Source organism: Acomys russatus, chromosome 29 (assembly GCF_903995435.1).
Source record: "Acomys russatus chromosome 29, mAcoRus1.1, whole genome shotgun sequence".
Taxonomy (NCBI): domain Eukaryota; kingdom Metazoa; phylum Chordata; class Mammalia; order Rodentia; family Muridae; genus Acomys; species Acomys russatus.
In genome coordinates, this window is record NC_067165.1 from 35,898,381 (window position 1) to 35,924,284 (window position 25,904).

General features: G+C 51.6%; 1 protein-coding gene across 2 annotated transcripts; it reads left to right on the top strand.

Moving 5' to 3' along the window:
* Positions 1–560: 560 nt before the first annotated feature.
* Zbtb17 (zinc finger and BTB domain containing 17) lies at positions 561–25,644 on the top strand. Of its 2 annotated transcripts, XM_051171239.1 has the most exons (16): positions 561–713; positions 3,846–3,931; positions 19,916–20,122; positions 20,963–21,151; positions 21,690–21,827; positions 22,092–22,214; positions 22,672–22,913; positions 22,996–23,138; positions 23,225–23,525; positions 23,803–23,890; positions 23,978–24,094; positions 24,176–24,296; positions 24,439–24,569; positions 24,845–25,054; positions 25,164–25,253; positions 25,333–25,644. In XM_051171239.1, the coding sequence occupies exons 3-16, from the start codon at positions 19,918–19,920 to the stop codon at positions 25,614–25,616; spliced, it is 2,382 nt and encodes a 793-aa protein (XP_051027196.1). In that variant the 5' UTR covers positions 561–713; positions 3,846–3,931; positions 19,916–19,917; the 3' UTR covers positions 25,617–25,644. The 2 variants fall into 2 exon arrangements, with proteins under 2 accessions (XP_051027196.1, XP_051027197.1); XM_051171240.1 differs by lacking the exon at positions 20,963–21,151.
* Positions 25,645–25,904: the final 260 nt, after the last annotated feature.

The following is a 25,904-nucleotide window of genomic DNA, read 5'->3' on the forward strand; positions in this document are numbered from 1 at the left end:
TCGAAAAAAAAAAAAAAAAAAAAAAAAAAGAAGAAGTTCCGGAGTTGATGGCAGGTCTCATAGGTTGAGGGTTCTGTTCCCCATGCTTCAGAGACCAACTCAAGTCTCAGGTGGTTTTACTTGGGCTGCTGACCAACCAATAAACTGGGCTTCCTATAACTCAGGTGTATCTTATTTTTGAGAACTACAGAATTTAGGGAGACTTTGTCAGTACTGATTTAGGCAAGTATATCCAGCCTTTTGACCTAGGCTCCAGGTGCGACTACGGGCGATTTGCTTAATCCTTTTTGCATTTGAAGTTTTCACTCCTTCAAAAACGAGGAGAAATAACACGGTGTAAGGAATGGTACACAGTAAGGGCCGCTGCAGATCTAGCTGGAGCGGAAAACCAAGAGTTAACTCGGTTCCATAATGTGATCGGATGCATACTATATACATTAAAAAAAAAAAAAAAAAAAAAAAAGAGTTAACTCGGTTACAAGTCCAGAAGTAGACTAACGAACTTTCGGCTAGCTAGGCGCATGCGCCCCTCGGCGGTCGCGCACCTAGCGCGAGCGCTGCGCAAGCGACGGAAGTTACAGCCGGGAAGCCGGCGAGGTCGGTTCCGCCCGGCTCTAACATGGCGGCGCCCTTTGTCTGTTGTGAAGCGCTGTTCCCGGCCTTCTCGCGGCCGTGATGCACCTCCATCAGTCGTGCGGTTCGGGACATGGCAGGTGAGGCTGGGCCAGCGCCGGAGACCGGGGAGTCCCGGGAGGCAGGACAGAGACAGCGGGGGCCGGTGTCGTGGGACGCTGGGACGGTTGTGTGGGGGAGGGGAGGCCGGGCGGAGGGCGCCGCGGGGCCGGGAGCGGCGGGAGTGGCCCAGGAGGGGTGGCTACGCACTCGGGTGGCCAAGGCGGCGCGAGTCGCCTCCGGGGCTGGGTGACACCGCGGCTGGTGGCATCTCCGCCCCCGCCGCCGGGCTGTCACCGCCCCTTGACCCCGCGCGCGCCGGCCGCGGCGGGTGGGCGTGCAGCGGCCGCGCGGGGGCGAAGTGCGGGGCTGGCTGGGGTGACCTAGATTGCGGAATAGGAGTGGACACTGCTCCCCCCGTGATAGACCGTTCATTCATTCACTCTTCCGTCCATCCCACTTCTCTCGTTCTCTCTGCCTCTGACAGATCGGAAGGCAGAGCAAGAGATGCCGGTGGACTTGGGTCCCGGCTTGGGACCAGGGTTTCCAGCTCCAAGAGGAGACGCTCTCTACCTCAGTTTCCCCATCCTTAACAGGGGTCTTCCAAGATTGTGTGATGGGTTCCATGAAATATTAGATGTCCGGGGCCTAGCATGCTTACAGTTAACTAGAGCGTGAACGCAGGGGAAAGTCCCTAGCCGTTACTTGTGTCATCACCACGTTGGAGAAACGGCTTTTTGGAGATCACTGCGCTGCAGGAAGGGAGCCTTTCACAGCCTAGGTGAATCTAAGGGGTCCCAGTGTCTCAGAAAGGTAGGAGGGAAGGGCGGACTATCCTTAAGTTGAGGGTGTAGTCTGTGAGAAGTTGCAGCCCCTCTTCCTCCATGAGAGGTAGGAAGTAAGGCCACGGAGGCAGGCTCAGCCTGAGCCTTTGGGGGCAATGCAAACCTAGTTCAACACTTTTAACTTTTAGGCTAATGGGAAGGCATTTATTTAAGAATCAAGTTTGTGCCAGGCGTGGTGGCGGCGCACACTTTTAATCCTAGCACTAGGGAGGCAGAGGCAGGCGGATCTCTGTGAGCTCCAGACTAGGCTGGTCTATGGAGTTAGTTCCAGGACAGCCAGGGCTATATGGAGAAAGCAAAAAAGCAAAAGAGAAATGATACAGGTGTAAATGTGGCAGTGAGTAAATTTAGATACAGAGAGTGAACAGAGATCATTTTGGAGGATAGAATTGATAAAACTTGGTAATAACTTTGGCAAGAAGGCATAGAGTCATTAGGATGTCCCATTTCCTTTTAAAAGTCTGTGTGTGTGTGTGTGTGTGTGTGTGTGTGTGTGTGTGTGTAAGTCAGCGGACAATTTGATGTGGTTCTTCCACTTTGTTGAGTCAGGGTCTCTTGTTTTCTGCTGAGTAGTGTATTACAGGCCAGCTACCTGCATCTACCTGATTCTCCCATCTGCCTGGCACCTCTCCCTGGGATAGCTGAGATTACAGGTGTGCCCCACTGCATTGTGGGTTCTGGGGACTCAAACTCAGCTTGTCAGGCTTGTATAGGGAGCCAAGCACTTCTACCTGCTAAGACAAGTCCTTGGCACTGTCCCCAGTCTCTGACGGGTGGATGTTGGTATTGTTCAGTGTGGCAGGAAGGAGGACTAGGAACTCACTGAAGAAGAGGAGAGATTTAGTGGGCTTGTTTGTTTTTGCTTTTGTTCTTTTGAGACAGGGTTTCTCTCTGGAGCCCTGGCCGTCTTGGAACTTGATTTGTAGACCAGGCTGGCCTGGAACTCAGAGATCCACCTGCCTCTGTCTCCTAAGTGCTGGGATTAAAGGTGTTCTCTACCAACCTCTGCAGGGAAGATTAAGGTTGTTTTTTGTTTTGTTTTGGTTTGGTTTAGTTTTTTTTTTTCAAGATAGGGTTTCTCGGTTATACGGAGTCCTAGACTCTCTTTGTAGACCAGTCTGGCCTCAAACTCACAGAGATCCTCCTGCCTCTGCTAGGATTAAAGGCGTTTGCTGTCGTGCCCAGTTTGAAAATTAAGGTTTTGGTTTGCTTTGTTTTGTTGGTTTTTCAAGACAGGGTTTCTCTGTAGCCTTGGCTGTCCTTGACTCACTTTGTAGACCAGGCTGGCCTCAAACTCACAGTCTTGCCCCTGCTCCTGCCTCTGCCTCCCAAGTGCTGGGATTAAAGGCATGTGTCACCACGCCCAGCCAGAAGATTAAGGTTTTTTTTGTTTTGTTTGGTTTTTGGTTTTTGAGATAGGGTTTCTCTGTGTAGTCTTGACTATCCTGAACTTGCTTTGTAGAGCAGGCTGGCCTCCAACTCACATCGATCCCGCTTGCCTCTGCCTCCTGAGTACTGGGATTAAAGGTGTGTGCCACCCCACCCAGCTAAGATTAAATTTTTTTGTTTTTTGTTTTTTGGTTTTTTTTTTCTTTTTCGAGACAGGGTTTCTCTGTGTAGCCTTGGCTGTCCTGGACTCCCTTTGTAGACTAGTCTGGCCTCGAACTCACAGCGATCCACCTGCCTCTGCCTCCCGAGTGCTGGGATTAAAGGCGTGCGCCACCACGCCCGGCTATCCAAGATTAAGTTTTTAATGAGTTGGAAATAACATGCTTTAGAAACAGTCAAGTGACTTCTGGGGTGGTGGTGTATGCTTAGAATCCCAACACCAGGGAGGCCAGGCCAGAATTGTAGGTAGTTCAGTATTGACTCTATGGCCTGAGCTATAGAGTGAGACCCTGTCTCCTAAAAACAAAACCCCAGCAAAAAACGGTGAAGTGAAGTTTCCTGGTGCTGTGATGGCTGCCATCCCCCGGAGGTCACCTAGGTGAGGGTACGCACGAGGTGAGAACCAGTGTCGTGGACATCTGAAAGGGAAGGAACCTGGGCAAGATCACCGGCACCGGGTCTGTCTCAGGAAGGAGTTCCTGAGTGGGGAGCCTGTGGGCCTGATCATCCATCTTGTGTCTTGGGGCCAGCACACAGTCTGTTCTACTGCAGGCCGGCCAGTGATAATCCACTTTACTGTTCGCTGAGGGCTTACCTTTTGCCGGGTTCTGTACTAAGCTCTGCATTTGCCTGATGGATGGGAGGAGTAGCTGACCCTAGAGAGAGAGTGGGCTCCCTTCCCAGTCTTACTGGAGCTTCTATCGGGTGTCTTTGACTCAGGTGATGAGCTGGAGGAGGGAGCCGAGCTGCAGTTCCTACAGGCACACTGTCTGAGAAGAGAGCCCCTGGCCTTTGGGAGAGCTGAGGTATGTCTGCAACACTGAGGGCGGAAGCTGCCAGGAGGTGACTTGGTTTTAGTCCTTATCAACACTCAGCATGATTCAGAGCATCTTTTCAGGATTTTTTTTTTTCCCCTTTAAAATTAATAATAAAGTCAGGCAGGGGTGGTGGTGCACACCTCTGGTCCCAGCACTTGGACATTCAGAGGCAGGTGGATCTCTGCGTTTGAGGCCAGCTAGGGCTGCAGAGTAAGACCCTTGTCTCAAAAAAAAACTAGTGAAAACAAAAATCCTTGTTATACTTTTATGGTGAATTTTTGTTCTTTGAATAGAGTCTCAATGGTACTTGTTTTGTCACCGAGGCTGGCTTAGAACTTAACGTGCTCCTCCCGCCTCTGTTTCCCAAGTTCTAGGGTTCTAGCCATGAGCTGTCATGGCTGGTCTACTTATTTATTTTTGCCAGCAAAAATGAAAGTGTATTAATTACCGGGCATGCTTCTTTTCTTCGTCTTTTTTTTTTTTTTTTTTTTTTTTTTTTTTTGAGACAGCATGTCTCTACTCCTGGTATCCTGGACCTTGTTATGTAGTGCTGCCTGGCGTCACCCTCACAGAGATCCACTAATGCCTCCCAGGTGCTGGGATTAAAGGTGTGTGTCACCACACCCAGCTTTTATCCTACTTTAAGTAGGTGAAATAGAAAAATTTCCTATGGGGCAGAAGGAATGGCTCAGTGGTATAGTGTTAGCCTAGACTGTTGAAGCCCTGAGTTCAAGTCTCCAGTGCTTAAAAATCAATTAAAATATTCCAGTGCACAGTGTGGTGGGGCATACCTGTAATCCAAGCACTCAGGAGGCCAAGGCAGGCGGATCACTGTGAGTTCGAGGCCAGCCTGGTCTACAAAGTGAGTCCAGGACATCCAAGATAACACAGAGAAGCCCTGTCTTGAAAAACTAAAAAAAGAAGAAAAAATATTCCAACAAAGCAGCCCCAAATATAGTAGCTAAATAGAATCATTTTTTCTTTACCCCTTAACTGTCTAGAAATACAGGCTAGAGATGGCTCAGCAGATAAGGGCACTGACTGATCTTCCAGAGGATCCGGATTCAATCCCCAGCACCCACATGGCAGCTCACAACTGTCTGTAACTCCAAGATCTGACACCCTCACACAGACATAAAATGCAGGCAAAATGCCAATATACATAAAATTAAATTAAATTCTATATTAAAAAAAAAAAAACAGTCTAGAAGTACCCGTTCTAGAGCTGGTTGAGCAGGCCACTGTCCCGTGATTTGAATCCGGAAGAGGATTTCTTTGACCATGTGGTTTTTGCTTAAGCTCAGGCATCCTCTAATGGCCCAACCCGGCTCCTTGAGGTCCTGCCATCGTCTGTGTACTTTATCTCTCAAAATGGGAGAGAGAGCAGGGAACTCAGGCTCACCTTTAAGGTTCTGATGGGCTTTTACATTATTTATTTATTTATTTTGATTTTTCAAGACAGGGTTTCTCTGTGTAGCCTTGGCTGTTCTGGACTCGCTTTGTAGACCAGGCTGCCCTCAAACTCATATCAATCCATCTGGTTCCGTCTCCCCAAGTGCTAGGACTAAAGGCGTGCGCCACCACTGCCCAGCTAGGTTCTGATGTTTAAAATGGTACATTTTTATAGCATGGCGGCTAAACATCAGGCATCTCTCGAATCTGGAGGCAAAGAATGAGTCATAAGAATGCGGTGCTGGAGGAAAACCAGCTGTGAGAGCCTGCTGTGGTCCCGGGTGACAGGGTCTTATGTGGTGGGCCCGGCCAGGCCCATGGGAGAGTCCAGTGAAGCCGTGAGAGTGGCGCTGGGGGTGTTCCCGGGCCACTGTGCATGGGGTAGATTTGTGGTGCTTGGGCCCAGTGCCCAGGCTTGTCCACCAGTGAAGTGTGCTCTGTACCCAGTGTGTATCAGACACTGCCCAGCCCTCAGCATGATTGGATTCCAAAAAGCAGGGCACTTCTAGTCACGTACGGTGTACAAGGTGTTCTGAAGGTCTGGCCACGAGTGTGGGGATGCACAGGGGACCACCTGTCTGATGTCAGAGGCCTGGGCTAAGGCGGGGACAGTTTAGACAGAAGTGACAGTAAATACCCCTTCATAGACAGGGACTGTGAGAACTCTGACCTGTGACTGTGCTGCCCTGTCTTGGCCTCTGTCCAAGGGCCAGTTGTGTCATAGTCAAGACTCAGTTTTCCCATCTATAAAATAGGGCTAAGAAGCTTCGAGTGTGGGGGGTGTTTTGAGAGTTGTATGGGATCTATAGGGTGCTATGAGTACTTACCAGGTATCTTCTGCCTCCCGCCGCAAGGTGCAGGATGACTCAGAGCCCCAGAGCCAGCCAGGACTTTGGGAGGAAAGCCCAGACAGCAGGAAGTGTGGCTGCTGTCCTTCCTTTTCCTAGGCAGGCATTAGTTGAGTGGCACCTGGAGAGTTAGGACTGTGCTGTTTGTCTGTTTTTCCCAGGAGTTACCAGCTTCCTCATTAAAGTTGGTAGTCTCTGGACCTTGGAGAACGTACCCATGGAAGTCTGGAGAGGGGTCTCTCTGTCTCTCTCTGATTTTTGGGACAAGGTTTCTCTGTGTAGCCTTGGCTGTCCTGGACTCACTTTGTAGACCATGCTGGTCTTGAACACACAGACATCCGCCTGCCTCTGCCTCCCGAGTGCTGGGATTAAAGGCGTGCGTCACCACGCCCGGCTCGGTGAGGGGTTTCTTAAGGAGAGGGTTCTCTGCCTAATTCCTCCATCTGCAATTAAGCTCCCCTCAGCTGGTTGGAGTTTCTGTGATTTCTGGTGGCACAAGCTTCTAACTCAGAAGTTTGGGGGGCAGAGCAGTCTGATCTCTTGTGAGTTTGAGGTTTTCAGGCTGGTTTTCATAGCGAATTCCAGGACAGCCAGGGATACATAGTGAGACCTTGTCTCAAAACAAAACACAGCCCTAAACAAACAGAAAGGAGGAGCTGAGGCAGGTGCAGGCCAGGAGGGAGGCCGGTGCCTCACAGCCATATCACACGGCTTCTGGTCTCATCTGGCAGTGGACTTGGTTCCCACCCAGCTGTGCCCCATCCACGCTCACAGCCACTCTCCCATCCCTAATGGAAGTCCCTGCTGCAGGTTCCCATGCCAGCCAGCTCAGAAACCAGAGCTCGGAGAGGAAGCACTCCTCCATCCCAGCCGGGCTTGGGGGCCTCACAGAGCCTCTCCCAGTCAGTTAGCTGCCCTTCGTGATTCAGGACAGAGTCTTCGTTTTTTAGGGCTGGAGCACTGGAGAGGGAACCACAATGGCTAATTTTATGCAATTAAAAGCTCAGCAGCGGGGCTGGAGAGATGGCTCAGAGGTTAAGGGCACTGCCTGCTCTTTGAAAGGTCCTGAGTTCAATTCCCAGCAACCACATGGTGTCTCACAACCATCTACAATGAGACTTGTGCCCTCTTCTGGCCTGCAGGCATTACATGCAGGCAGAACACTGTATAAATAATAAATCTTTAAAACAAAAACAAACGAACAAAACCCTCAGTATTATATGTTTTCTTCAATCATAGTTTTAAAATAATGTTTTAAAGCCAGAGTCTTGATCAGTAGCCTAGGTTTGCCCTAGACCGTAGCTCAGGCTGGCCTCAAATGCATGGTAATCTTCCTGCTTCTGCCTTCCTAGTGCTAGGGATGGCCATAGTCATTGTTGCTGACGTTGTTGCTCCACTGTCTGTATCTCCCCTACCTCCCCCACCTCCCACAATGGTACTTGCCCCTTGCCTTTCTATTATTAAATGTTTTGATGTGCATTTTCCTGATTCTTAGTGAGGCAAGAGCCTTACACTTGAGATTCACTCTTCTTCCAGCTTTTCTGAAACATCTGTTCATATTGTTGGTCATTTTCTATTTGATTGTCTTTTTAAAAGGTTTGTAACCGTCACTGTTACATGAGCGCATGTGTATATGAGTGTGGACACATGCCTGCCACAGAGCACGTGTGAAAGTCAGAGGACAGCATTATGGAGGGTTCTCTCCTTTGATCTTTCTATGGGTTCCAAAGAGTGAACCCGGGTCACCAGGCTGAGCCGTCTTCAGCCCAGTTTGTTTCTTGATATCTTCTGTGGACTCTAGAGCCATAGCACCCATCTGTTTTGTTTATTTTGGACACTAATCCTTTGCTATTTAGGCATGGAACTGTGCCCCTGTGATTTTGGCTTGTCTTTTTACACTGGGATGCCCTCCACCTGTGTGATTAAAAAAAGAAATTCTTCCTTTCTTTAGATTTTTAAAAAATTTTATGCATGGGTGTTTTGCCAGCATGCATATCTATCTGTACCACATGCTTGCCCGGTGGCCCACAGAAGTCAGAAGAGGCCACCAGATCCCAGGCACTGGTGTTGGAAGTGGTTGTAAACCACCATGTGGGTGCTGGGGAACCAGACTCAGGTCCTCCGCAGGAGCCTCCAACCACTGAGCCGAGTCCTCAGCTGTAAAAAAAGTTCTCCATTTCTCTGTAATTCATTAGTCTTTTCTTCTGTGAGTTGCACTTTTTGCTTAGTTGAAAGAGCTTCTTAGCCAGGCGTGGTGGCACATGCCTTTAATCCCAGCACTTGGGAGGCAGAGGCAGGCGGATCGCTGTGAGTTCGAGGCCAGCCTGGTCTACAAAATGAGTCCAGGATGGCCAAGGCTACACAGAGAAACCCTGTCTCGAAACCACCCCCCCCCCCAAAAAAGAAAGAGCTTCTTGCTGGGTGTGGTGGTGCACACCTGTAATCCCAGCATTTGGGAGGCAGAGGCAGGCGGATCGCTGTGAGTTCAAGGCCAGCGTGGTCTACAAAGTAAGTGCAGGACAGCCAAAGCTACACAGAGAAACCCTGTCTCAAAAAACCAAAACTTCCTAATGGGTGTGGGGCCTGTCTGTAGTCTCAGCACTGAGAGCTATGGGATGCTGAGGCAGAAGGGTCAGGCATTTGAAGCCAGCTGGGGCTGTAACGTGAGTTCAGACCTCCCTGAGGTGTTTAGTGAGACCTTGTCTGGGTGGGGATGGGGTTATTTCCTCTTTATTTTGATTTTTAAAGCTATTTCCCTGTTTGCTGGGTTATGCTTCCATATATTTAATAATATCTTCCAAACAACCCACTTTACCTTTAATCCAATCTTATTGCTTTCTTTTCTGAGACTCGAACACTGCTTTTTTTAGTATGCATACCACATTGTCCTGGTGTAACTTATCAAACCTGATACTCCTTTTTTTTAAAAAAAAGATTTAATTATTTATTGTATATGAGTGCTGTATTTGCATGTACACCTGTATGCCAGAAGAGGGCATCAGATCACATTATAGATGGTTGTGAGCCACTATGTGGTTGCTGGGAATTGAACTCAGGACCTCTGGAAAAGCAGACAGTACTCTCAACCACTGAGCCATCTCTCCAGCCCTCCTGATACTCCTTTTACGTGCAGCGTCACCAGTAAGCTTGTCATTTTTGTGTCTTCGGATATGTGGACTTAGCCCTGTGTCTTTATGCCACACTAAGTTGAGTCACTGTAGCTTGGTGGTCACTCTTGGTATCTGTTAAGGCATGGGTGGGCTGTGGCTCAGGTGGCTCAATGCCTGCTCGGCATTCACAGAGGCCCAGGTTTGATCTCCAGTTCTGCATGAACTGGGCATGCAGCATTTCAGGGTGGAAACAGGAGGATCAGGAGTGCATAATTATCCTTGGTTATATATTGAGTTCAAGGGCAGCATGACATCCAGTCTCAAATTTTAAAAACGGGTGGGGGGTGGGGTAGAGGGTGTCAGCAAGCCGGACAACCTGATTTTGACCCTGGAACCCAGTGGTGGAAAATTTTTATTTTGGTTTTTTGAGACAGGGTTTCTCTGTGTAGCCCTGGCTGTCCTAGAACTCACTCTGTAGACCAGGCTGGCTGCCAGAGCACTGGGATTAAGGTGTGGACCACCACTGCCGGATCCTCTCCTGGTTTCTGTATTTGAGAGGTTGCCTAGAGGCATGTGGCTGAGGAGTTATTTTCTGGCGGATGGACACTTTATCCTTCCTCTAGGAGCTCTTAGCTCCTTATGATCCTCAGAGAGGCATGGTACCTCATGAGCCCCTCCTGGCTCCATCTCAGGATGTTGATGGGTCCAGTCTTGTGCAGGTGATGGCGGCTGCTGTGGGTGCAGGATGCTAGGGTCATGTCGTGGTCCATGGCACTCACCCTTCCTTAGGCTTTTACATCTCTCTGCTCCCGCTGTTATGATGTCCCCTGAGGCTTGGAAGGGGAATATAAGTACCCCATTTATGGCTGACTGACCTTCCTCACTTGGACAAAACATAAGCCTCAGTAGATGCTGCTTCCCGCTCCCAAAAGAAAATTCTCTGAGGGCAGCAATGGCCTGTGAGCAGGAACAGAAGTACTTAGGAGGACATTGATGGGCCTGTCACGTGCAGTTGGCAAAGCAGCAGTGGCTCCCCTGTGAGGTCTGACCTCTGCAGCCACGAGCTTTGGACCAGCTCTACAGTCCCAGCCTTGAGTTCCCTTCTGTGAAGTGTCTGAAGTCATCCAGGAAGCTTTTCGTTACCCCATAACAGACTCCCCACTGTTACACCAGTCAGGGAGTGGCGTGCCTCATAGGGACATGCTGAGCAGGCTGTTGCTAACAGTTCTCCCCCAGCGCTCTGTGGAGCATCTTCTGGCACCGTGAAGGCTAGCCAGCAGGGAGGAGGCTTTTGTCTCAAGTCCAGCTTGATTTCACCTGTCCTGCAGCCAGAGTATGTGGTATCTTCATCAGCAACATCATGTCATCTAGTTTGCCTGGGCAGCAACAGTGGCAATAGTGTTTGCAAGAGCGCGCGTGTGTATGTGTGTGTGTGAGAGAGAGAGAGAGAGAGAGAGAGAGTGTGTGTGTGTGTGTGTGAGAGAGAGAGAGAGAGAGAGAGAGAGTGTGTGTGTGTGTGTGAGAGAGAGAGAGAGAGAGAGAGAGAGTGTGTGTGTGTGTGTGAGAGAGAGAGAGAGTGTGTGTGTGTGTGTGAGAGAGAGAGAGAGAGTGTGTGTGTGTGAAAGAGAGAGAGAGAGAGAGAGAGAGAGAGAGAGAGAGAGAGAGAGAGAGAGAGATGGGATACCATTCAGCTATAAAGGAAAATGAAATCATAGACCATAGGCAACAATTAGTCTCCTCTCTCTGTGTGATGGTCAATACTATGTCTTTTCTCAATGAAGTCTCTTTGCTCGTGCAAGTCATGTGTTTTGTACAAAGGAGGTGGCACGGCTGTTGTCTCAATCACTGGCGCCTTGGGTTGCCATCCGGTAGAGGAAAGTGACCCCCTGGGCAGTGGGCTCCTCCCTAGTCTCCTGGCTCTGTCACTGTTCCAGCATGTTTTTCTGTATCAGGGTGACGGTGCCCAACAGCAGCTTTAAGAAGTAAAAGCCTCCATTGTTCTCTGCAGTTTACAGAAAAGGATGGAGGTCCAAGGACCAGCTCTGCTTAATTTCAAGCCCTAGGCTGTCACTGGGCTTAGGAGCTGTGACCCAGCAATGGCAGGCAGCTCTTCACAGTGTCAGGGTCATCTGTGCCTGAATCTGAGGGTGCCGCTACTCTAGGGGGATCCCGTCAGGGATTTCTGCTCCCAGAATCTTTCTGAGTGACATTCTTTGTGAAAAATACTGTAATTTTCCATTTCTCTTATGAAACAGTTTTTTCTGTTGAGAAGTTTAGTCACCAGGTCTTGTTGTTATTTTGAGACAAAGTCTCACAAGATAGCTCAAGCTGCCCTTAAATTAGCAGCAATCCTCCTGCCTCTGCCTCCTGGTGCTGGGATTACTGGTATATTCCACCACAGCCAGGCTTTATGGTGGAAACGGTCTCTGATCCTGAGTAAACATCCTCCCTCCCAATGCAGTTTACTCCTTCCTCTGTTACTTTTAATAGATACTGTTTCTGAGTGGTAAAGCAGAAAGGTTTCAGGTTACAGTTGTCCCTGTGCGCCCCTTTTGAGAGGCACCCCTTTACCATTTTCTTCCCCCACATGCCCTGCAGGGTGTGGGTGTCTCTCCAGAGCATGAGTCAGCCACATTGTGACTCAGCATCAAAGTGCTCAGCACTGTGCTGAATGTCACTGAGGGCCTTGCACCCCTCAAGGGAGAAGTTCTGTGGTATTCTGTGGGAGGCCCAGAGACTAAACCCTCCCAATGTCAGCAGGGGGATATTAACAGGTTTTCAGGTTCCAACAGTCCGCTTGAGAACATCTTAATTTTTGTCAGCTTTATTTATTTATGAGGCAGGGCCTCATGTAGCCCAGGCTTGCCTCAAACTCTGTATAGCTCAGGATTTTTGGTATGTACCACAGTTCGTCCGTTGCTGGGGATTGAACCCATAGCTTTGTATATGCAAAGCAAGCACTGGTTGCTGCTGGCTGTTCTTTGCACTGCGGAGGCTAAGCTACCCCTGCTGTGGCTGTCACAGCCCCAGTCTGTCCCTGCAGGTTTATTTCCTGCTACTCTTCCTCATTCTTTCTTTAAAAAATATTTTGTTTAATTTTAATTTATGTCCATTGGTGTGAGAGTATCAGATCTTGAAGTTACAGACAGTTGTGAGCTGCCATGTGGTTGCTGGGAATTGAACCTGGGTCCTTTGGAAGAGCAGGCAGTGCTCTTAATCACTGAGCCATCTCTCCAGCCCTCTTCCTTGTTCTTTACTTTTAAAAAAATTACATTTATGTGTTTATGTGAGTGCATGTGCTACGATGTGCATGTGGAGGTCAGAGGCTAACTGGCAGGAGTCGGTTCTGTCCTACTAGGAAAGGTTTCGGGCATGGACCTCAGGTCCTCAGCCTTGGCCACAAGTACCCTCAGCCACTGAGCCATCATGCTGGCCCTGTTTCTTTCTTTTTTTAAAATCTACTGTCTCATCCTTTATTACTGTCTTCTTGACTACAGTTGGTCTAGAAAGAGTTTTTGATTTCCATGGGCTCTTGTTTCTCCTCTTCTCAGGCCATGGTACCACCGGGCCAGCTTCTCATGGCCGAACTTTTATAGCATCCACTGCTTTCCCCAACCCCGTCTCCCCCTCACCCACCACTTCTGTTTCAACAGCTAATTATGTCAGCTCCAACAATTACTGCTGTTATGTTTTGGTTTTGGTTTTTCTTTTTTTTAAAATCAAGACAGGGTCTCTCTATGTAGCCCTGGCTATAGACCAGGCTGGACTCATTTTGTAGACCTGGGTACCCTCGAACTCACAAGAGATCTGGCTGCCTCCGTCTCCCAAGTGCTGGGATTGCAGACATGTGCCCCTATGCTCGGCTCCTTTGTTTTGGTTTTTAAAGACAGGGTTTCTCTGTGTAGCCTTGGCTGTCCTGGAACTCACTCTGTAGACCAGGCTGGCTTTAGAGAACTCACAGAGATCCTCCTGCCTCTGCCTCCAGAGTGCTGGGATTAAAGAGGTGTGTTATCACACCCGGCTCCCAACATATGCTCATATGTGGAGCTCTGCCGCCAGCTTGTGAGGCCAGAGTCGGTGGCCTTCTTCGCAGGGGCTGCCTGACCCTCCTGCTCCATACCTGCTTTCCTAAGTGGCCTTTTCAGAGTATTGTCATTCTGTTTTCAATTCTCTCAAGGCATTTTTTAAAAAGCGTGTTTAAAAGAAGTTTGGGTGTAACTTAATGAGTAAAGTGCTTGCCTACCATATATGAACCCTGGGTTCCGTTGCCATGTAAATCTTGTGTGGTGGCCCACACCTGTACTCCCAGCAGTTGGGAGGTGGAGGCAGCAGCTTCATCCATAGGTACATAACAGATTTGAGCCCAGACCTAGGGAGGGAAGAGATGAGGGAGGGGGGAAGGAGGGAGGATTTGATTCTAAAGTCTAGCTTATCCTGAGATCCTGGATGACCCAGCCTCTCCTGCCAGCCACCTGTTCCGCCCCCTTTCACACAGGTCCCTTTGAAAGAAAGGACACTGCTTGTGGCTCAGTAATGGTTCCTGGTTCCTGGGTTTACATTGGCACAGCTCCCTCTCGCTCTTCTTCTAGGTCTTTGCTTAAATTCTTCCTTAGAGATACCTTTCTCATTCGCTTTCTTGACTCTCAGATAGTTGCATACGACTGTCCACAGCACTCAGTACCCGTGCTGTGTGTGCTATCAGTGGGGAGCCTCTTCCTTGGAGGCTCAGTGCTGTAGTGCTTGGCCTCGGGTGAGTACCGCCGGGGCAGGACACTGCTGCTGGCTTCTCTGTGCCTAGGCTGGTGTTGGCTCACCAGGTGTCGGAAACACAGGTGTTAAGGTCACTGCACCTTCCTTCCTGCTGACCGTCGCCCATCCAGGCTCTGGAATTGTTTCTCAAATGCCTGTCTTGGTCTTAGTGTGTTCTGTGTTGCCATAACAGAGTACCGCAGGCCGGGCAGGTTATAAACAGGCGTGTTTCTTGTAGTTCTCGAGGATGGACATACAATACCAACATGCTAGCTTCTCCACCTGGGAGGTGGGAAGACTAGGAGGTCAAGGTCATCCTTGGCTCTAAACCTGAACTCATATGACCGTGTCTCAAGAAACCAACATGAGGAGCTGGGTGTGGTGGCGCACGCCTTTAATCCCAGCACTCGGGAGGCAGAGGCAGGTGGATCGCTGTGAGTTCGAGGCCAGCCTGGCTTACAAAGTGAGTTCAGGACAGCCAAGGCTACACAGAGAAACCCTGTCTCGAAAAACCAAAAAAAAGAAACCAACATGAACAAAAGGTTCCAGCACCCGGTCCAGCCTTCATGTTACAGCCTGGCATGATGGGTAGCAGAGGATGAGTGAGAACCCAACAGAAAGCCTGCCCTGACGAGCACACTTTCAATCCCAGCACTCAGAAGGTGGGGGAGGAGGGTCGAGAGTTCAAGGCCAGTCTGTGTTGGCTCAAATACAAAAGAAAGACAATTGCTTTTTAGAATACATATTACAGAAAACACTATGGGCTCAGGATGGGTAGACATGTAGAGATCCTCAGTCGGGGCAGCAGTCTATAGAGGATGAAGTGGATCCAAGCAGATCTGGATGTTTAAGAGCAGGAGAGCTGGGGACACAGCTGAGTGGTAGAGCAGTTAGTCACCAAGTGAGTGTAAGGCCCTGGGATGAGTGTGTGTGTGTGTGTGTGTGTGTGTGTGTGTGTGTGTGTGTGTGTGTGTGTGTGTGTGTGTGTGTGTGTGTGTCCATGTCAGTCCATCCATCTGTCCACATCTATATAGTGAGAGAAAACTCTGAGTGGAAGAAACACAGTCTGGCTGCACGGTGAGCATTTGCTGGACAAGCTAGCAGGGCAGGTCTGCTGATGGTTGTTCCTCGCCAGATGAGACTTGAGGAGACAGGTTGGTAATGGGGCTGGGTGCATGGCTCTCCACCTCCCAGAGGTGCCTCTGTGAACTCCTCTTTCCTTGGCATGTTGCGCCACTTGTCCTTCTGGATGATCAGGAAAGGTGAGTGGCACTTGTGACCTCCTTGTGTGGAAGCCGGAGCTGGCCAGCCTGTCTGGGGAGCCAGCGAAGCTCTGTGTGCTTGAGGGGGGTTGTTCTCTGTCCTCTGATGTGGCCACCCCTCACTCTAGTCAGTGCCTGCCAGTAACGCAGATCATGTTTCAGTGTTGCACAGGGCCATTTGGCTTTGGGAGGGAGCTCTGCAGCTCAGGCACCCTGGTGCTTCCGGCAGGCAGTTGGCCTCATGCCAGTGTACCTCAGGGTCACCAGTGCAGCCACTTGGTGTAAAGTGCCTGTCAGCAGAGAAGGCAGGCCCAGTGGTGCTTTGCTCAGCATGCCCTCCGTTTGCTCACTGCCACTCCTTGAGTTATGTTACAGGAAGTTTCCAGATTATAGTTAAGAAGGGGTAATGGGTTATGATGGGGCTAGTCACATCCAGAGTGCATAAGTAAGAGGGTGTAGAGACTGTGTGTTACAGGGTTTTGAGCCTAAAAAAAGAGTAACTTAGAATAAGTCTCTCTGCTTCCTGCTAACAGATGGCCGCTGGGCGCTAAGGGTATGTGACTCTGGTGTATTTGAGTTGCTGTAACTAACACTGTAAAGAATGTGTGACCCCCTGCACCCCTGGACACTCCGGCCCCCCTGGCAGCCAGAGGTACACCCTAGATTCAGGTCTGCAGAATCCTCCCTAGTCCTTGCATCTCTGAAGCAGCACCAGAGAAGTCAGCACCCAGGAAGGCTGTGTTGTTTAGCTTGCAGTGAGCAGGCTGTGAGTTCTTGGCTCTGTGACGCCAGCAGGCTGAAACAACTCTACAGATGTGTTCTTCACTGCTGAGGGAGCTTGTTGAGTTGAACAGAGTGAATCTCAGATCCAGAATGGTTTGGACTGAGGAGATGTGTAGCTGCCAGGACCCCTGGGTCCCATCCGTATGTGCCTTTGCCAGGCAATTATCTCCACCGAAGCTCACCATCCTGCCACTCCCCTAGGGCCTTAAGAGACTGTGTGTGATAGGTTTTTGCCATGGGCCTTCTGCTGTGACTGGCACCTGTGCTTTTTTTGTTTGTTTGTTTTATTAAAAACCTTGAATTTAGCCGGGCGTGGTGGCGCACGCCTTTAATCCCAGCACTCGGGAGGCAGAGGTAGGTGGATCACTGTGAGTTCGAGGCCAGCCTGGTCTACAAAGTGAGTCCAGAATGGCCAAGGCTACACAGAGAAACCCTGTCTCGAAAAACCAAAAAAAAAAAAAAAAACCACCTTGAATTTGTTGGGTGTGATGGTGCACACCTTTAATATAGCAATTGGGAGGCAAAGGCAAGTAGAACTCTGAGTTCTAAGCTAGCCAGGGCTACACAGTGAGACCCTATCTCAAAAAACAAAACCAAGATGTGCATGGTGGCACTCAGGAGGCAGAGGCAGGTGGATTGCTGTGAGTTTGAGGCCAGCCTGGTCTACAAAGTGAGTCCAGGACAGCCAAGGCTACACAGAGAAACTGTCTTGAAAAACAAACAAACAAACAAACAAACAAACAGCCACCACCACCACCAACAACAAAAAATCCAAACCAACTCCAGTTACCCACAGATGGAGTCCCATGGAGGCCTAGGAGGGCCAGCCCCACATGCAGCTGACAGAGTTCTAAGCAGCAGATGCCTCTCGGGGTTCCACTCACTGACTTGGGGTGGTCTGCTACAAAGCGAGGGCTGCAGAGCACAGTGAAACAATGAAGGGTTGTGATGGACCAGGAACTAGATGACCTTCCTAGACAAAGGAAGGATGCCAGGACGCCATAAGCCTGGCAAGTTCCATGTCTGCACTGGTCACTCCTAGTTTAGCAAAGCAAACACGGACTGTTGGCTCCTTTTCTGCACTCAGGGTGGCTCTCTGGCTGTGGCTCTCTGGCTGTGGAGGTGTTGACTAGGACATGTCTGCCCACAGCTTTTCCACCTCACAAGATGGCTAGCTCTAGGCTCAGTCTGGTGTGGGCTGTCTGTCTACACCTCTTGCTATGGGCGTTGGTGTGTGTGCCCTTCAGCTCCTGGGCACCCCAGAAAGGGCACTTAGCCCCAGGCCTGGACAGGGGTTTTCCTCAGTGTCGTGTGCTCTGAACAGCAACACCGAGACTTTCCTTCGGCTCACCAGGTTTGCTCTTTCTGGAGTTAAAGAACTTATTTTTTTTTTTTTTTTTTTTTTTTTTTTTTTTGGTTTTTTCGAGGCAGGGTTTCTCTGTGTAGCCTTGGCCATCCTGGACTCACTTTGTAGACCAGGCTGGCCTCGAACTCACAGTGATCCGCCTGCCTCTGCCTCCCGAGTGCTGGGATTAAAGGCGTGCGCCACCACGCCCGGCTGAGTTAAAGAACTTAGAGCAGTGGTTCTCAACCTGTGGGTCGCAGTCGTGACTCCTCTAAGGCCAAATGATTGTTTAACAGGAATTGCCTAAGACCATCGGAAAACACAGATATTTACATTAGGATTTTGGTTGGTTTTTTTTTTTTTTTTTTTTTTTTTGCTTGTTTGTTTTGATTTTTGGGTTTTGTGTGTGTGTGTGTGTGTGTGTGTGTGTGTGTGTCTGTGTGTGTGTGACAGAGACAAGGTTTCTCTGTGTAGCCTTGTCTTTTCTGGACTTGCTTTATAGACCAGGCTGGCTTCGAACCCACAGAGACCTGGCTGCCTCTGTCTCCTGAGTGCTGGGATTACAGGCGTGCACTACTGTGCTGGGCTATCTTAGGATTCATAACCATAGCAAAATTATAGTTATAAAAAAGTAGCAATGAAAATAATTCAATAGTTGGGGGTCATCACAACACGAGGAACTGGTTTTGTTTGTTTGTTTGTTTTTGTTTTCTAGACAGGATTTCTCTCTGTAATAGCCCTGGCTGTCCTGGACTCACTTTGTAGACTAGGCTGGCCTCGAACTCACAGAGATCTGCCTGCCTTTGCCTCCCGAGTGCTGGGAGGGAGAAGCAGGCAGATCTCTGTGAGTTTGAGGCCAGCCTGGTCTACAAAGTGAGTCCAGGACAGCCAGGGCTACACAGAGAGACCCTGTCTCAAAACCTTAAAAAAATTAAAAAGAGAAAAACAAAAAAAGAAAGAAAGAAAGAAAGAAAAGTTGAGAACCAGTGGCTTAGAGAAGTGTCATTATGAGGTGCCCTGGTCTGCAGTGACTTTGCTGTGGGTGTCCTGTGCCTACCTATTGTTGCAGGCTGTCTTCTAGCTGCAGATGTTGGCACTGCCAGGCCCAAAAGCAGTGCCCTGCGTGGGCCTGGGGAACAGAGAGAGCCCAGTCTCCAGTTTGAACTTGCATTTAGGGCCTGATATGCCGCCATGTTCCTCCTCAGATGTTTCTCCTTAGTTCAGCAAGTACATAGCTCCATGTTCTCTTCCTGTTTGAGACAGTGACTTGGGCTAGCTTGGAACTTGTCATCCTCCTGCACCAGCTTCCTAAGTGCTGAGATTGCTGGCACACGCTTAGAAGTTTCCAGAAACCGAAGGGTGGTAAATGTGCCTGTGCTGGTGTGAAGGGGCATGACTTCTGTTGGTTCTTCTCAGATGGCCAGCTCCACAGCATCACTGCGGCTCCGGGCTGTAGGCTAGTGACAGCCCAGGAAGGAGCCATCATGGGCAGCCAGTGCTGCTACATCAGGGCACAAGTCTTCTCTATAAAGAAAAGCCCCCTGTTTCCCTAGTGAGTGCTGCTCTTGAAGGTTCTGCATGGGGCTGGGCTGGCAGGGGCTGCTTTGCGTGTTTATCTCTGTCTGTGTAGTTCCTAACTGAGCACAAGCCGGCACCAGCTCTGAGGGCACTCACTCCCTAGGGACAGCTGAGGGATTTCCAGGCACTAAGTGACACCCTTAACACAGAAGCTGGCCCAGCAGCTCCTGGACCAGGATTGGAGTCGCTTAGCCTTCCCGGGAGAGTCAGTACTCTCAGAGGCTGCTGGCGGCAGCACATTCAACCTGCTTTATGTAAGATGACTTAAGCCTGAGAGGGAGGGGACTAAGCAAGGGAGCAGCGACAGTAAGATCCCCAACCTAGAGAGCCCAGCCCTGTGTGGACAGGGAGCTTGCCAGAGCCCCTGGGAGCCATGGGAGCCGTGGGAGAGGGAGCTCTCCAGCTGATGATGGACTTAGAGCCCCAAAGCGGACCATTTGCATTTTATTCTAATAGTATGTATGTTATTTTTGTAAAATATGTTAAACAGTTTTGTGAGACAAAGACAGCGGTCATTTTGCATTCGTTTGTTTGCTGTTTTGACTCAGTAGCTCATCATCTAGTGTGTATTCTGCTGTGGGGGCAAGATACGGGGCTGTCATGATAGTGTCTAGTTTGGCGACCTTGCCCTGTTGAGTAAGTTTTGGGAGCGACTGGCTGCCTTGGCTTGCAGCAAGTGTCTGGAGCCATCTGGGGATTCCATCTACCACCCTTTTGTGCTGGGAAAGCCTCTCTGTTTAAATTGTCCTGTCCCCCTGGTGACTCTTACCCAGGGCTTGGCAGTGGGCAGTGAGTTGGGCTGGTGTCCTTCCTTGGTGCTCACAGAAGGTTCTGGCTTTCTGCAGCCATGGATTTCCCTCAGCACAGCCAGCGTGTCTTGGAGCAGCTGAACCAGCAGCGGCAGCTGGGCCTTCTGTGTGACTGCACCTTTGTTGTGGACGGTGTTGACTTCAAGGCTCACAAGGCGGTGCTGGCAGCTTGCAGCGAGTACTTCAAGATGCTCTTTGTAGACCAGAAGGACGTGGTGCACCTGGACATCAGTAATGCGGCAGGTACCCCGCCGGGGCCTGGGCTTCATCATACAAGGCCCTTCTAGGGCAGTGGCAGTAGGCCAGGTCCCACCTGAGTTTGAGCTCTGACCCTGTAGGTACCAAGTTTCTCTCAGCTTTCAAAGCCTCCTGACTAGGTATGGAGTGAGCAGGAGCACAGGCTCACAGTAGGCTCAGGGCAGGAGAGAGTAGGGCCAGCCTTGTTAGCAGGGACAGAGGGAAGATGGCCCTAGATTTTCCTGCTACCTCTCTGGGGCCAGATGAGTCCTGGAGCCAACAGCCAGGCTGTGTCAAGATTGATGATGACAGGTTAGTTGGGGCACAGGCATGGGGTGGGCCTGGAATTGAGGAAGGGTGGACCAGTCCCAGGTCTGTATTCCCACCCAGAGCCTGCTGATCTGTTCTTGAGATGGTTAGGACAAGGCATTCTCCCATTTTAGGGATGTGGAAACAGGCACACAATGGTCAGATGACTGAAGGTTAGGTAAAGCAGATGATGAAGTCTTTTTTATTTTTTATTTTTTGGTGTTTTGAGACAGGGTTTCTCTGTATAACAGCCCTGGACTCCCTTTGCAGACCAGGCTGGCCTTGAACTCATAGCGACCCTCTGCCTCACGAGTGCTAGGATTAAAGGCATGCGATATCATGCCTGGCAGAGTTTTGAGGTCTTGAAGACCATGCTGTCAGAAAGGAGGGGTGTCATGCCCCCTTGTGTATCTTTTTAGAAGCTGTCCCCAGCCCAGCAGATAGGTGGTAGAGGCTTACAACTCACCTTTGCAGAATTTGATTCCACCACTAGTAGGCCCTGAAGTGGGTCTGTGATGGCTGTCCTGTCCTTGACAGGCCTGGGGCAGGTGCTGGAATTCATGTACACTGCTAAGCTGAACCTTAGCCCTGAGAACGTAGATGATGTGCTAGCCGTGGCCAGCTTCCTCCAGATGCAGGATATTATCACAGCCTGCCACACACTCAGGTCACTTGCTGAGCCGACCAGTACCACTGGGGAAAATACAGAGGCCTCAGCTGTGGAAGGTAAGGTCATTGGCAGGCTGCTCTTGAAAAGTGGCTTCTTATGGAGTCCCTGCCCTGCCCCTCATTCTGGGCCACCTCAGTGGGTCTCAGATTCCTCGTTACGTTTACTGTGGGGTGCTGGTAAGGGTTGGCTAGCACTCCTCAAAGGGTCCCGATGCCTGCCCCTTCTTACCCTCTGGCAGGGCCACACCTGGGCCACTAGGTGCCCAGGAGCAGAGCTCCTGCCTGAGAGTCCCATCGCTGCCCTCCTGGAAGCTCTCGAGCTCTCAGGGTGTCCTCAGAAGCCTGCAGACTGTCATGGGCCATGTCCTTGGCTGAGCACTGACAAACACTCAGTGTCTGCTGCCCATGTAAGATCACATCACTTGTGCTGTCGCAGCTGCAGTGGTGGCAAAACCAGTGTCCTGGGGTAAGGTGTTCCCTGAGCAAACTAGTGAAGTACCTAGGAGGCCCCAGCGGGACTCAGAGGACCCACCTCATCCCTCCGGGCAGTTGACACTTGATGGAAAATGACAAGTCTGTCCTGTTCTGTCTCCAGGAGGAGACAAGAGAGCCAAAGAGAAGGCTGCAGCTACCATGATGAGCAGGCTGGACCAAGCAAGAAGCAGTTCACGCACTGGCCCAGGCAGAGAGCTCAAAGAGGAGCGGGGTGGCCAGGCAGAGAGTGCATCCAGTGGTGAGTGCTCACTGGGTCTCATGGGCTGCCTACCTGGAGGGAGGCGATGGCCAGCAGGAAGTTGGTCCTGCCCATCACCTGCCAGCAGCCCGAGCTCCGTAGCAGTAAAGGCGTTGTGACCGGGAGGTCAGCGGCATGTGATCCTGTACTTTCCTGCCTCCTGTCTGGCTCGACTAGTTGGTTCTGAAGGATCTGTTCTGGCCACGGGAGAGACCTGTTTGGCCTCTGGACAGAGTCCCAATCCAGCCTCCTGTCGCTCCTTAGGTGCAGAGCAGACGGAGAAGGCTGATGCTCCCCGGGAGCCTCCACCTGTGGAGCTCAAGCCGGACCCCACAAGCGGCATGGCTGCTGCAGAAGCTGAGGCCCTGTCAGAGAGCTCAGAGCAAGGTGCCCCTCCGCCCTACCAGGGCCAGCCTTGCCACGCACCCTCTTTGGGCTCGTCTCCCACCACCCTCTTGGACCACCGCTTCTAACTCTAGCCTGTCCTGCCTGGACCCATCACTCACTTGATCTTTTGTGTCTTGATTCCTGAGCTGTCTTGGCTGCACCTCCCCTCCATGTTTTAGTTAGTCTGGAAGCCCCTGACACCCTAGTGCCTCGGCTCAGCCCAGGGCATGACAAGCTGTGCTGTGCTGCCCATAACCTTCCAAGAACTTGTCGGCTGAAAGTGCCCACGCATCTGCCTGAGGCTTCACACCTTCTAAGTAGCATACACCTAGGTTACAGATCCTGGAGTCACTGGCACCTAAAGAAAAGCGTTTGTGAAGCGGGGAGGGAATTGGGCCACACCCAGAAGTTCTCTGATCGCAGCCAAGTCCCTCAGTACCTGCTCTTTCCTGTGCAGAAGTGGAAGTGGAACCAGCCAGCAAAGGAGAAGAGGAACCAGAGGAAGAGGGACCAGGGCCTGCCACAGTCAAGGAAGAGGGGATGCATCTGGAGAACGGGGAGCCGCCTGAGGAGAATGAAGAGTCTGCAGGCACAGACTCAGGGCAGGAGCTTAGCATGGAAGGCCAGAACCTGCGCTCAGGCACCTATGGGGATCGCACCGAGTCCAAGGCTTATGGCTCCATCATCCACAAGTGTGAGGTGCGGGGCCGTGGGCGGTGCCAGCCCCGTGCCTTCAGAGTCTCTGCAGCCCCTTACGCACTCCTTCCTGCTGCGCCTGCAGGACTGCGGGAAGGAGTTCACGCACACAGGGAACTTCAAACGGCACATCCGCATCCACACTGGCGAGAAACCTTTCTCATGCCGGGAGTGCAGCAAGGCTTTTTCGGACCCCGCAGCGTGCAAGGCTCATGAGAAGACACACAGGTACCCACCCTGCCTCCCCAGACTGGGCGCCTCTTTGGGACCCTGCAAGCACCCTTTCCTATTACCTAGTGCCTTCTGACCCACAGCCCGTTGAAACCATATGGGTGTGAGGAGTGCGGCAAGAGCTACAGGCTCATCAGCCTGCTGAACCTGCACAAGAAGAGGCACTCTGGGGAGGCGCGCTACCGCTGCGGGGATTGTGGCAAGCTCTTCACCACTTCAGGCAACCTCAAGCGCCACCAGCTGGTGCACAGTGGCCAGAAACCCTACCAGTGCGACTACTGTGGCCGCTCCTTCTCCGACCCCACCTCCAAGATGCGCCATCTGGAGACTCACGACACTGACAAGGAGCACAAGTGCCCGCACTGCGACAAGAAGTTCAACCAGGTGTGCTCCTCCTTGAGCTAGCACTGTAGGGGCTCCTTCTGGTAGCTCCCAGGGTTAGCACTGTCTATGGACAGGGACTCTCCTAGGATGGTACCTGAAGGGCTGACTTAGAATGGGCTGTGGTTGGTTTTCCTTCTACTGTTAGGACCCTGGGCCTCGAGCAGGAATGGAGCTCTGGCCCTTTAAGAAACCAGAAAGTCCCTGCTATTTCCTGGCTTAAGTGGTTGGGGAAAAGCCAGGCTCCAAGGGACCCTCCTGAGCCCCTGTCTGGGTGCAGGTGGGGAACCTGAAGGCCCACTTGAAGATCCACATTGCCGACGGCCCTCTCAAGTGCCGGGAGTGCGGGAAGCAATTCACCACCTCAGGTAGGCCCAGAGCACCCTTGGCTCCCCAACCCTTGCCCCTCGGCCCCTTACAGTGCAGCACACCAGTCTCGCCCTTCCTCTCCAAAGGGAACCTCAAGCGACACCTGCGGATACACAGTGGGGAGAAGCCCTACGTGTGCACCCACTGTCAACGGCAGTTTGCTGACCCGGGCGCACTGCAACGGCACGTACGGATCCACACGGGTGGGTGAGGAGGCCCTGTGTGGGCTGTGGAAGGGGCACAGGGAGCTGAGTGGGTGCTAGTGCCATGTGCCTCTGCCCCAGGTGAGAAGCCGTGCCAGTGTGTGATATGCGGCAAGGCCTTCACCCAAGCCAGCTCCCTCATCGCCCATGTGCGCCAGCACACAGGGGAGAAGCCCTACGTCTGTGAGCGCTGTGGCAAGAGGTAGTGGCCTGTCCCCACCCCAGGGAGCATGAGGCCACATCCCAAGCTGTGTCCAGAGTGGTGGGGACCCCAGGCCCCCCCCCCCCCCCCCCCCCCCCCCCGTCTATGGGCCAACATGAGTCCTTTATTTATGGCCCTGTAGATTTGTCCAGTCCAGCCAGTTGGCCAATCACATTCGTCACCATGACAACATCCGACCACACAAGTGCAGTGTGTGTAGCAAGGCCTTCGTGAATGTGGGGGACCTGTCCAAGCACATCATCATCCACACTGGTGAGCACGTGCAGCCCACCCGTGTGGCCCTTCCCAGCCCACTTTGCAGGACATGGGTAGAGGGGAGGTAGGGAGCCCAGAGCCACGCTTGCTTACAGGTAGCCTTGAAGTTCAAATGTGGACTCCGCCTGCCTTAGAGCTTCCAGAAGGAGGGTGCACCTGAGGCACCTGTCAGCACTGGCAGCTGCCTCAGAGAACTTCTTGCTAGGAAAGATGGGGCTGCTGGGTACCAGGAGGCCTGCAGGTGGCAGGATGGTAACTCGCCTCCCCACCAGGAGAGAAGCCTTACCTGTGTGACAAGTGTGGTCGTGGTTTCAACCGCGTAGACAACCTGCGTTCTCACGTAAAGACCGTGCATCAGGGCAAGGCGGGCATCAAGATCCTGGAGCCGGAGGAGGGTGGCGAGGTCAGCGTGGTCACCGTGGACGACATGGTCACACTGGCCACCGAGGCACTGGCCGCAACAGCTGTCACTCAGCTCACAGGTGCAGACTGGGGGCAGCAGAGGGTTAGCTGTGGGCAGCTTGCCTCGGTGTTAACAATGGGGTAGGTCCCTGTGGCTTCTGCCTCAGGCCCTGCTGACTCTGCCCACAGTGGTACCAGTGGGGGCCGCAGTGACAGCTGACGAGACAGAAGTCCTGAAGGCTGAGATCAGCAAAGCAGTCAAGCAGGTGCAGGAAGAAGGTGAGAGGGGCAGCCTGGGGCCTGAGCGCCAGTGGACCCAAGGTCCTTCCCATCCTGACCACAGCCTCCACCTCCACAGACCCCAACACCCACATCCTCTACGCTTGTGATTCCTGTGGGGACAAGTTCCTGGATGCCAACAGCCTGGCCCAGCACGTTCGGATCCACACAGCCCAGGCACTGGTCATGTTCCAGACGGATGCGGACTTCTACCAGCAGTATGGGCCAGGCAGCACGTGGCCAGCTGGGCAGATGCTGCAAGCCGGCGAGCTGGTCTTCCGTCCTAGGGATGGGACTGAGGGCCAGCCCACACTGGCTGAAACTCCACCCACGGCCCCCGATTGCCTACCATCTGCAGAGTGAGCAGGTGGCCCTGGCCCTCTGACTGTCTATTTAAGGATGGATGGCACCCTAGGACCCAAGGTGCTCCTGCCCCATTCCCTAGAGAGAATAAATTTGATTATTTTCTAATGTTGCCTGTGGTTCCTGTGCCACCGTCATAGCTGCTTCTTCAGGAAGTTTAACAGTACTCAGGGACCAGGCTCCATGGGATGTCCTGCTGTCCCTATGGAAAATGACGTTCCATACTGTGTCTTCAAGTTACTTAGGGTGTAGGCAGCACCCCATGGCTGAGATGCAGGCCATCCAGGT

What these genes read in the sequence shown, in the direction of transcription:
- Zbtb17 (XM_051171239.1), top strand. Translation starts at nt 19,918, where the DNA reads ATGGATTTCCCTCAGCACAGCCAGCGTGTCTTGGAGCAGCTGAACCAG. An exon ending in CCATCATCCACAAGTGTGAG is followed by an intron (nt 22,914 to 22,995) that starts GTGCGGGGCCGT and finishes CTGCGCCTGCAG; the next exon opens with GACTGCGGGAAGGAGTTCAC. An exon ending in TGTGAGCGCTGTGGCAAGAG is followed by an intron (nt 24,297 to 24,438) that starts GTAGTGGCCTGT and finishes ATGGCCCTGTAG; the next exon opens with ATTTGTCCAGTCCAGCCAGT.